Source organism: Salmo salar, unplaced genomic scaffold, assembly GCF_905237065.1.
Source record: "Salmo salar unplaced genomic scaffold, Ssal_v3.1, whole genome shotgun sequence".
NCBI classification, from domain to species: domain Eukaryota; kingdom Metazoa; phylum Chordata; class Actinopteri; order Salmoniformes; family Salmonidae; genus Salmo; species Salmo salar.
The window spans coordinates 100,001-112,662 of NW_025547672.1; the positions used below are offsets into that span (position 1 = coordinate 100,001).

At 48.9% G+C, this 12,662-nt stretch overlaps 1 protein-coding gene across 1 annotated transcript in view; it reads left to right on the forward strand.

Moving 5' to 3' along the window:
- Window positions 1-12,662, forward strand: part of LOC123732152 (SH3 and multiple ankyrin repeat domains protein 3-like) — a 112,044-nt gene that overhangs the window by 70,557 nt on the left and 28,825 nt on the right. Inside the window, 7 exon segments of the mRNA XM_045711500.1 lie at window positions 1,953-2,083; window positions 3,441-3,546; window positions 10,063-10,175; window positions 10,178-10,280; window positions 10,283-10,628; window positions 10,676-10,883; window positions 11,121-12,005. Coding sequence (XP_045567456.1) covers window positions 1,953-2,083; window positions 3,441-3,546; window positions 10,063-10,175; window positions 10,178-10,280; window positions 10,283-10,628; window positions 10,676-10,883; window positions 11,121-12,005 — 1,892 coding nt within the window.

Genomic DNA, 12,662 nt, shown 5'->3' on the forward strand with positions numbered 1-12,662 from the left:
TATTGAACGTAGAAAAAGGCTGTCTCATGACGCCAGGTCTTGTCTGTGTCCCTGGGGGCGTGCCGATGACTGAGTTAAGCTTTGAACAGAAATACAATTCTATCACATTAACATCAATACATAGCCTCTCAACATATTCCAAATAGCTTTAATCTTATTAAATCATTGTATACAACCATTTAGATGCAAGTCCCATAGCTGAGGCTATTATATAAACCTTAGTATGGTAATATGGCACTATTGTCTCGAATGAGTATCACAAAATTGTACCAAGCGGACCAGTTCGTAGCTGGATTCTTCACCGATCTTTTATACCTTCTCCAGAACATAAATGTCGTTCGGTTCCCCAATTCTGTGAGTTGGAAGAATTTCCTTTGTCTCTCTATGAAACCCCTCTCTGTCTCAATTGGGCCATGCGGCAGGGCATTCTCCTTTAGAATTTTACGACCCCTCTCACCACAGCAGCCTGGGTAGGGGGAGGTAGGTAGGGGAATGGTGCATAGAAAAGGCCTGGTGCAGAGGGACGGGGTTCAACTGTGTTCTCTGTACCCAGAGAGAGGGCAACGTCATGACACTGTGTAGTGCTATGTAGTACTGTGTAGTACTGTGTTGTAGTGCTATGTAGTACTGTGTTTTACTGTGTAGTACTGTGTTGTAGTGCTATGTAATGCTGTGTTGTAGTGCTATGTAGTACTGTGTTTTACTGTGTAGTGCTATGTAGTACTGTGTAGTACTGTGTTGTAGTGCTATGTAGTACTGTGTAGTACTGTGTTTTACTGTGTAGTGCTATGTAGTACTATGTAGTACTGTGTTGTAGTGCTATGTAATGCTGTGTTGTACTGCTATGTAGTACTGTGTTTTACTGTGTAGTGCTATGTAGTAATGTGTAGTACTGTGTTGTAGTAATATGTAGTACTGTGTTTTACTGTGTAGTGCTATGTAGTACTGTGTAGTACATTGTTGTAGTGCTATGTAATGCTGTGTTGTACTGCTATGTAGTACTGTGTTTTACTGTGTAGTGCTATGTAGTACTGTGTAGTACTTTGTTGTAGTGCTATGTAATGCTGTGTTGTACTGCTATGTATTACTGTGTTGCAGTACTGTGTTGAAGTTATGTGTTGTAGTGCTATGTGGTACTGTGTTGTAATACTGTGTTGTAGTTATGTGTTGTACTGTGTTGTAGTGCTATGTGGTACTGTGTTGTACTGTGTTGTAGTGCTATGTGGTACTGTGTTGTAATACTGTGTTGTAGTTATGTGTTGTACTGTGTTGTAGTACTATGTGGTACTGTCTTGTAGTACTGTGTTGTAGTTCTCTGTTGTATTGCTATGTGGTACTGTTCTATTGCTATGTAGTGCTATGTAGTCCTGTGTCGTACTGTGTTGTAGTGCTATGTAGTCCTGTGTTGTACTGTGTAGTGCTATGTAGTCCTGTGTTGTACTGTGTAGTGCTATGTAGCACTGTGTTGTTTAACTGTGTAGTGCTATGTCGTACTGTGTTGTAGTGCTATGTGGTACTGTGTTGTAGTACTGTGTTGTAGTTATGTGTTGTACTGTGTTGTAGTGCTATTTTGTAATGTGTTGTACTGTGTTGTAGTACTATTTTGTAATGTGTTGTACTGTGTTGTAGTACTGTGTTGTAATGTGTTGTACTCTGTTGTTGTACTATATTGTAATGTGTTGTAGTACTATTTTGTAATGTGTTGTACTGTGTTGGAGTACTATGTGGTACTGTGTTGTAGTACTGTGTTGTAGTTATGTGTTGTACTGTGTTGTAGTACTATGTGGTACTGTCTTGTTGTACTGTGTTGTAGTTCTCTGTTGTATTGCTATGTGGTACTGTTCTATTGCTATGTAGTGCTATGTAGTACTGTGTTGTACTGTGTAGTGCTATGTAGTACTGTGTAGTGCTGTGTAGTACTGTGTTGTACTGTGTACTTTGTTGTATTTCAGAAAAGCTGGACGAGATGTTGACTGGGTCCCAGGAGGTGATGATGAGAAAATGCCCCTTGGAGGCAGACTACAGAGCGGCCACCGTGAAGCAGCGGCCAACCAGCAGGCGGATTACTCAGCAAGAGATCAACGTCAGTCTGATGAGTCACTACTGATTCACTCAGTCACGATTTACTACTGATTCACTCAGTCACGATTTACTACTGATTCACTCAGTCACAATTTACTACTGATTCACTCAGTCACGATTTACTACTGATTCACTCAGTCACGATTTACTGCTGATTCACTCAGTCACGATTTACTGCTGATTCACTCAGTCACAATTTACTATTGATTCACTCAGTCACGATTTACTGCTGATTCACTCAGTCACGATTTACTGCTGATTCACTCAGTCACGATTTACTGCTGATTCACTCAGTCACGATTTACTGCTGGTTCACTCAGTCACGATTTACTACTGATTCACTCAGTCACAATTTACTACTGATTCACTCAGTCACAATTTACTACTGATTCACTCAGTCACCATTTACTACTGATTGACTCAGTCACAATTTACTACTGATTCACTCAGTCACAATTTACTACTGATTCACTCAGTCACAATTTACTACTGATTCACTCAGTCACAATTTACTGCTGATTCACTCAGTCACAATTTACTACTGATTCACTCAGTCACAATTTACTACTGATTCACTCAGTCACGATTTACTGCTGATTCACTCAGTCACAATTTACTACTGATTCACTCAGTCACGATTTACTACTGATTCACTCAGTCACAATTTACTACTGATTCACTCAGTCACGATTTACTGCTGATTCACTCAGTCACAATTTACTACTGATTCACTCAGTCACGATTTACTGCTGATTCACTCAGTCACGATTTACTACTGATTCACTCAGTCACAATTTACTACTGATTCACTCAGTCACGATTTACTGCTGATTCACTCAGTCACAATTTACTACTGATTCACTCAGTCACAATTTACTGCTGATTCACTCAGTCACAATTTACTACTGATTCACTCAGTCACAATTTACTACTGATTCACTCAGTCACAATTTACTGCTGGTTCACTCAGTCACGATTTACTGCTGATTCACTCAGTCACAATTTACTGCTGATTCACTCAGTCACAATTTACTACTGATTCACTCAGTCACAATTGACTACTGATTCACTCAGTCACGATTTACTGCTGATTCACTCAGTCACGATTTACTGCTGATTCACTCAGTCACAATTTACAGCTCATTCACTCAGTCACAATTTACTGCTGATTCACTCAGTCACGATTTACTGATGATTCACTCAGTCACAATTTACTGCTGATTCACTCAGTCACAATTGACTACTGATTCACTCAGTCACGATTTACTGCTGATTCACTAGTGGTTCAGACAGATGCTGTTTCTTTAAAATGCATGTGATCCCAGGCACACTCTCACTGTGTGTGGTGTGTGTTGCAGTCTTTGTTTGAGCGGCAGGGCCTGCCTGTTCCCCCAGGGGTTTCCCTGGGGCTGGAGAAAGCCACCATGCAGCTGCCTCGTGGAATGTCCCGGACCAAGTCCTTCGGTGAGACAATTACATTACTCTAGCTATTACCAGAATCCAGTGGCGAACCATGGCTATTGGACCAAGTCCTCCGGTGAGACAATTACATTACTCTAGCTATTACCAGAATCCAGTGGCGAACCATGGCTATTGGACCAAGTCCTTCGGTGAGACAATTACATTACTCTAGCTATTACCAGAATCCAGTGGCGAACCATGGCTATTGGACCCAGTCCTTCGGTGAGACAATTACATTACTCTAGCTATTACCAGAATCCAGTGGCGAACCATGGCTATTGGACCAAGTCCTTCGGTGAGACAATTACATTACTCTAGCTATTACCAGAATCCAGTGGCGAACCATGGCTATTGGACCAAGTCCTTCGGTGAGACAATTACATTACTCTAGCTATTACCAGAATCCAGTGGCGAACCATGGCTATTGGACCCAGTCCTTCGGTGAGACAATTACATTACTCTAGCTATTACCAGAATCCAGTGGCGAACCATGGCTATTGGACCAAGTCCTTCGGTGAGACAATTACATTACTCTAGCTATTACCAGAATCCAGTGGCGAACCATGGCTATTGGACCCAGTCCTTCGGTGAGACAATTACATTACTCTAGCTATTACCAGAATCCAGTGGCGAACCATGGCTATTGGACCCAGTCCTCCGGTGAGACAATTACATTACTCTAGCTATTACCAGAATCCAGTGGCGAACCATGGCTATTGGACCCAGTCCTTCGGTGAGACAATTACATTACTCTAGCTATTACCAGAATCCAGTGGCGAACCATGGCTATTGGACCCAGTCCTTCGGTGAGACAATTACATTACTCTAGCTATTACCAGAATCCAGTGGCGAACCATGGCTATTGGACCCAGTCCTTCGGTGAGACAATTACATTACTCTAGCTATTACCAGAATCCAGTGGCGAACCATGGCTATTGGACCCAGTCCTTCGGTGAGACAATTACATTACTCTAGCTATTACCAGAATCCAGTGGCGAACCATGGCTATTGGACCAAGTCCTTCGGTGAGACAATTACATTACTCTAGCTATTACCAGAATCCAGTGGCGAACCATGGCTATTGGACCCAGTCCTTCGGTGAGACAATTACATTACTCTAGCTATTACCAGAATCCAGTGGCGAACCATGGCTATTGGACCCAGTCCTCCGGTGAGACAATTACATTACTCTAGCTATTACCAGAATCCAGTGGCGAACCATGGCTATTGGACCCAGTCCTTCGGTGAGACAATTACATTACTCTAGCTATTACCAGAATCCAGTGGCGAACCATGGCTATTGGACCCAGTCCTTCGGTGAGACAATTACATTACTCTAGCTATTACCAGAATCCAGTGGCGAACCATGGCTATTGGACCCAGTCCTTCGGTGAGACAATTACATTACTCTAGCTATTACCAGAATCCAGTGGCGAACCATGGCTATTGGACCAAGTCCTTCGGTGAGACAATTACATTACTCTAGCTATTACCAGAATCCAGTGGCGAACCATGGCTATTGGACCAAGTCCTTCGGTGAGACAATTACATTACTCTAGCTATTACCAGAATCCAGTGGCGAACCATGGCTATTGGACCCAGTCCTTCGGTGAGACAATTACATTACTCTAGCTATTACCAGAATCCAGTGGCGAACCATGGCTATTGGACCAAGTCCTTCGGTGAGACAATTACATTACTCTAGCTATTACCAGAATCCAGTGGCGAACCATGGCTATTGGACCAAGTCCTTCGGTGAGACAATTACATTACTCTAGCTATTACCAGAATCCAGTGGCGAACCATGGCTATTGGACCAAGTCCTTCGGTGAGACAATTACATTACTCTAGCTATTACCAGAATCCAGTGGCGAACCATGGCTATTGGACCCAGTCCTCCGGTGAGACAATTACATTACTCTAGCTATTACCAGAATCCAGTGGCGAACCATGGCTATTGGACCAAGTCCTCCGGTGAGACAATTACATTACTCTAGCTATTACCAGAATCCAGTGGCGAACCATGGCTATTGGACCAAGTCCTTCGGTGAGACAATTACATTACTCTAGCTATTACCAGAATCCAGTGGCGAACCATGGCTATTGGACCCAGTCCTTCGGTGAGACAATTACATTACTCTAGCTATTACCAGAATCCAGTGGCGAACCATGGCTATTGGACCAAGTCCTTCGGTGAGACAATTACATTACTCTAGCTATTACCAGAATCCAGTGGCGAACCATGGCTATTGGACCCAGTCCTTCGGTGAGACAATTACATTACTCTAGCTATTACCAGAATCCAGTGGCGAACCATGGCTATTGGACCAAGTCCTTCGGTGAGACAATTACATTACTCTAGCTATTACCAGAATCCAGTGGCGAACCATGGCTACTGGACCCAGTCCTTCGGTGAGACAATTACATTACTCTAGCTATTACCAGAATCCAGTGGCGAACCATGGCTATTGGACCAAGTCCTTCGGTGAGACAATTACATTACTCTAGCTATTACCAGAATCCAGTGGCGAACCATGGCTATTGGACCCAGTCCTTCGGTGAGACAATTACATTACTCTAGCTATTACCAGAATCCAGTGGCGAACCATGGCTATTGGACCAAGTCCTTCGGTGAGACAATTACATTACTCTAGCTATTACCAGAATCCAGTGGCGAACCATGGCTATTGGACCCAGTCCTTCGGTGAGACAATTACATTACTGTAGCTATTACCAGAATCCAGTGGCGAACCATGGCTATTGGACCAAGTCCTTCGGTGAGACAATTACATTACTCTAGCTATTACCAGAATCCAGTGGCGAACCATGGCTATTGGACCAAGTCCTTCGGTGAGACAATTACATTACTCTAGCTATTACCAGAATCCAGTGGCGAACCATGGCTATTGGACCCAGTCCTTCGGTGAGACAATTACATTACTCTAGCTATTACCAGAATCCAGTGGCGAACCATGGCTATTGGACCAAGTCCTTCGGTGAGACAATTACATTACTCTAGCTATTACCAGAATCCAGTGGCGAACCATGGCTATTGGACCAAGTCCTTCGGTGAGACAATTACATTACTCTAGCTATTACCAGAATCCAGTGGCGAACCATGGCTATTGGACCCAGTCCTTCGGTGAGACAATTACATTACTCTAGCTATTACCAGAATCCAGTGGCGAACCATGGCTATTGGACCAAGTCCTTCGGTGAGACAATTACATTACTCTAGCTATTACCAGAATCCAGTGGCGAACCATGGCTATTGGACCAAGTCCTTCGGTGAGACAATTACATTACTCTAGCTATTACCAGAATCCAGTGGCGAACCATGGCTATTGGACCCAGTCCTTCGGTGAGACATTTACATTACTCTAGCTATTACCAGAATCCAGTGGCGAACCATGGCTATTGGACCAAGTCCTTCGGTGAGACAATTACATTACTCTAGCTATTACCAGAATCCAGTGGCGAACCATGGCTATTGGACCAAGTCCTTCGGTGAGACAATTACATTACTCTAGCTATTACCAGAATCCAGTGGCGAACCATGGCTATTGGACCAAGTCCTTCGGTGAGACAATTACATTACTCTAGCTATTACCAGAATCCAGTGGCGAACCATGGCTATTGGACCAAGTCGTTGTGTTAATGAATCCACCTGGATGAAACAGGCCTGAGGCTGAGCCATGCAACGGGCTGCCACTCACACAGATACTATTACCATTAACAACAACCAGACTGATAAGGCCTGAGGCTGAGCCATGCAACGGGCTGCCACTCACACAGATACTATTACCATTAACAACAACCAGACTGATAAGGCCTGAGGCTGAGCCATGCAACGGGCTGCCACTCACACAGATACTATTACCATTAACAACAACCAGACTGATAAGGCCTGAGGCTGAGCCATGCAACGGGCTGCCACTCACACAGATACTATTACCATTAACAACAACCAGACTGATAAGGCCTGAGGCTGAGCCATGCAACGGGCTGCCACTCACACAGATACTATTACCATTAACAACAACCAGACTGATAAGGCCTGAGGCTGAGCCATGCAACGGGCTGCCACTCACACAGATACTATTACCATTAACAACAACCAGACTGATAAGGCCTGAGGCTGAGCCATGCAACGGGCTGCCACTCACACAGATACTATTACCATTAACAACAACCAGACTGATAAGGCCTGAGGCTGAGCCATGCAACGGGCTGCCACTCACACAGATACTATTACCATTAACAACAACCAGACTGATAAGGCCTGAGGCTGAGCCATGCAACGGGCTGCCACTCACACAGATACTATTACCATTAACAACAACCAGACTGATAAGGCCTGAGGCTGAGCCATGCAACGGGCTGCCACTCACACAGATACTATTACCATTAACAACAACCAGACTGATAAGGCCTGAGGCTGAGCCATGCAACGGGCTGCCACTCACACAGATACTATTACCATTAACAACAACCAGACTGATAAGGCCTGAGGCTGAGCCATGCAACGGGCTGCCACTCACACATGATAAGTCGACAACCCGTCCCTCCCCCATTTAGAGGGTTATAATATCCCAGACCCCCCCAGGTTAGGGTTATAATATCCCAGACCCCCAGGTTAGGGTTATAATATCCCAGCCCCCCCCAGGTTAGGGTTATAATATCCCAGACCCCCCAGGTTAGGGTTATAATATCCCAGTCCCCCCAGGTTAGGGTTATAATATCCCAGTGCCCCCAGGTTAGGGTTATAATATCCCAGTCCCCCCAGGTTAGGGTTAGGGTTATAACATCCCAGTCCCCCCAGGTTAGGGTTATAATATCCCAGTCCCCCAGGTTAGGGTTATAATATCCCAGCCCCCCAGGTTAGGGTTATAATATCCCAGTCCCCCAGGTTAGGGTTATAATATCCCAGACCCCCCAGGTTAGGGTTATAATATCCCAGTCCCCCCCAGGTTAGGGTTATAATATCCCAGTCCCCCCAGGTTAGGGTTAGGGTTATAATATCCCAGACCCCCAGGTTAGGGTTATAATATCCCAGTCCCCCCAGGTTAGGGTTATAATATCCCAGTCCCCCCAGGTTAGGGTTAGGGTTATAATATCCCAGACCCCCCAGGTTAGGGGTTATAATATCCCAGTCCCCCAGGTTAGGGTTATAATATCCCAGTCCCCCCAGGTTAGGGTTATAATATCCCAGTTCCCCCAGGTTAGGGTTATAATATCCCAGTCCCCCCCCAGGTTAGGGTTATAATGTCCCAGTCCCCCAGGTTAGGGTTATAATATCCCAGTCCCCCCCAGGTTAGGGTTATAATATCCCAGTCCCCCCAGGTTAGGGTTATAATATCCCAGTCCCCCCAGGTTAGGGTTATAATATCCCAGTCCCCCCCAGGTTAGGGTTATGATATCCCAGTCCCCCCAGGTTAGGGTTATAATATCCCAGTCCCCCCAGGTTAGGGTTATAATATCCCAGACCCCCCTGGTTAGGGTTATAATATCCCAGTCCCCCCAGGTTAGGGTTATAATATCCCAGTCCCCCCAGGTTAGGGTTATAATATCCCAGACCCCCCAGGTTAGGGTTATAATATCCCAGTCCCCCCCCAGGTTAGGGTTATAATATCCCAGTCCCCCCCCAGGTTAGGGTTATAATATCCCAGTCCCCCCAGGTTAGGGTTATAATATCCCAGTCCCCCCCAGGTTAGGGTTATAATATCCCAGTCCCCCAGGTTAGGGTTATAATATCCCAGTCCCCCCAGGTTAGGGTTATAATATCCCAGTCCCCCCCCAGGTTAGGGTTATGATATCCCAGTCCCCCCAGGTTAGGGTTAGGGTTATAATATCCCAGTCCCCCCAGGTTAGGGTTATAATATCCCAGTCCCCCCAGGTTAGGGTTATGATATCCCAGTCCCCCCAGGTTAGGGTTAGGGTTATAACATCCCAGCCCCCCCAGGTTAGGGTTATAATATCCCAGTCCCCCCAGGTTAGGGTTATAATATCCCAGTCCCCCCCAGGTTAGGGTTATAATATCCCAGTCCCCCCCAGGTTAGGGTTATAATATCCCAGTCCCCCAGGTTAGGGTTATAATATCCCAGTCCCCCAGGTTAGGGTTATAATATCCCAGTCCCCCCAGGTTAGGGTTATGATATCCCAGTCCCCCCAGGTTAGGGTTAGGGTTATAATATCCCAGTCCCCCCAGGTTAGGGTTATAATATCCCAGTCCCCCCAGGTTAGGGTTATGATATCCCAGTCCCCCAGGTTAGGGTTATAATATCCCAGTCCCCCCCAGGTTAGGGTTATAATATCCCAGACCCCCCTGGTTAGGGTTATAATATCCCAGTCCCCCCAGGTTAGGGTTATAATATCCCAGTCCCCCCAGGTTAGGGTTATAATATCCCAGTCCCCCAGGTTAGGGTTATAATATCCCAGTTCCCCCAGGTTAGGGTTAGGGTTATAATATCCCAGTCCCCCCCAGGTTAGGGTTATAATATCCCCGTCTCTCCCCTGCAGGTGCACCAGAGGATGACAGGATCTCTGCTCTGATTGGAGAGCATCGGTTTCCAAGGAGCTCTTCGATGACTGATGGCTTCATACCTCCTCCTCCCCAGACTGCCCCCCCCTCCTCCCCCCTTCCCACTACTTCCTGGACTCTGGCCCGCCGCCGGCCTTCTGCCCTCCACCTCCCCCGCAGCGAGCAGCCGATCAATCACACTCCAGCTTCAAGCCGGGGCGGAACCTAGGCTGCACGAGGTCTGTGATTCGCCAACGTCTCGGAGCCATGCAGAGCGGCAGAGGAAAGCTCGCTCCATGATCATCCTGCAGGACTCACCTGTACCAGGCTATCTACCTGCAGAGTCTGCCCCCCTAGGCCGACCTGCTGGGGCTACAGCAGGGCTGGGCCTGTCCCGGCCCAGCCCTGCTGCCTCACCCAACCCCCTCTCCAGAATCAGCCCTGCCCCCAGCCCCCTCTCCAGAACCAGCCCTGCCCCCAGCCCCAGCCCCTCTCCAGAACCAGCCCTGCCCCCAGCCCTAACCCTCCAGGGGAGCGCAGCAGCAACAGGAGGCGTGGCCGACCAGTAGAGAACCCGTATGCCAACGTGGGTCAGCTGCCTGCCCCCCCCAGCAAGCCTCAGCGTCGCAAGTCTCCGCTCCTCAAACAGTTGCAGGTGGAGGAGGGGCCTAGCAGGGCAGAGCTATACCAGCAGCAGGTGCTCACTGAGCGTGCTCAGATACGGGTCACGCCCCCTCAGGGCCGTAGGTCCTCCTTCTTCCTGTCTGTGGAGGGAGGGGGTTCAGAGCCCCCTCCCATCCTACTGACCCAGTCCCACTCTGTAGATGACCTGGGCGAGCTGCCCCCCCCATCCCCGTCCTCTCCCCCTCCTCCTCCCCCCACTCCACCTTTCTCCACCCACTGACAGGCAAGCCTCTGGACCCCTCCTCCCCCTCGCCCTGGCCCTCGCTGCCCGCGAACGAGCCCTCACTGCACGCACTCCCAGCCCTGAACCCAGAACCAAACACGCACACTCACCTAGCCCCGAGCCCAGGCCCAAACACGCACACTCCCCTAGCCCCGAGCCCAGGCCCAAACGAAGCCCTCCTCCCTGACCAGCCCTGAGCTCCGACACAAACGTATCAACCCACCCATATTCCTTGACGGACAGCTGGAGCGGCCAGTCGTAGAGCGGCCAGAGACAGAAGGCGGAGTCACATCTCCTGCTGTGCCCTCCCCCGAGCGTTGGCAGGCTATGCCCCTCCCTCCCATCAGTCAGGTGACCATCAATATAACCAATGAAAGCCAGCCGGCAGGACGGGGTCTGGGGGAAGAGCTGATTGAGGCGTTGCATGGACAATTACAGAGGAGGAGAAGTCTGACCGTTGGCAGCTCAGAGGAGGAGGGCGGGCCTTATACAGTAACCCAGGACCAATCAGAGAGGAGAAAGAGTCTGGAGGGCGGGCCTTACACGGTGACCCTGCCCCCTGCACTGCTGTCATCCAGTGATGAGGAGACGAGGGAGGAGCTTCGTAAGATTGGTCTGGTGTCTCCTCCCTTGGTGTTTGCCACGCCCCCCTCCCCCACCCAGCCCCCCTCCTCCCTCAGCCTGTCACCACGGAGACCCCAGGCAGGTGAGAGCGGGGGAGGAGGGGAGTCAGCTCCAGACTCAGGGGTGGAGGAGGGAGACCCTCACATAGAGAACACCTTATCCCCCAGCAGCACCCCGGCCCCCAGCCTGCCCCCCCACCCTGCCCTCCCCAGAAGCCCCCAGCCTTTCCCTGCCACCCAGAAAACCCTGCCCTCCTCCACCTCAGACCCCCAGAGCCTGAAGCCCAGGCTGCGTTCTCCCCTGGGCCGTGGGCGCTCTGCTCTCAGGGATCCTCTACTGAAACAGTCTTCAGACAGCGATCTGCTTCCATCTGGCTGTGGACCTGGACGCCCACCACCCTACCTCTTCCAGGTAACCCTGACCCACCCTACCTCTTCCAGGTAACCCTGACCCACCCTACCTCTTCCAGGTAACCCTGACCCACCCTACCTCTTCCAGGTAACCCTGACCTAACCCACCCTACCTCTTCCAGGTAACCCTGACCCACCCTACCTCTTCCAGGTAACCCTGACCCACCCTACCTCTTCCAGGTAACCCTGACCCACCCTACCTCTTCCAGGTAACCCTGACCTAACCCACCCTACCTCTTCCAGGTAACCCTGACCCACCCTGCCTCTTCCAGGTAACCCTGACCCACCCTACCTCTTCCAGGTAACCCTGACCCACCCTACCTCTTCCAGGTAACCCTGACCTAACCCACCCTACCTCTTCCAGGTAACCCTGACCTAACCCACCCTACCTCTTCCAGGTAACCCTGACCCACCCTACCTCTTCCAGGTAACCCTGACCCACCCTACCTCTTCCAGGTAACCCTGACCTAACCCACCCTACCTCTTCCAGGTAACCCTGACCCACCCTACCTCTTCCAGGTAACCCTGACCTAACCCACCCTACCTCTTCCAGGTAACCCTGACCTAACCCACCCTACCTCTTCCAGGTAACCCTGACCTAACCCACCCTACCTCTTCCAGGTAACCCTGACCCACCCTACCTCTTCCAGGTAACCCT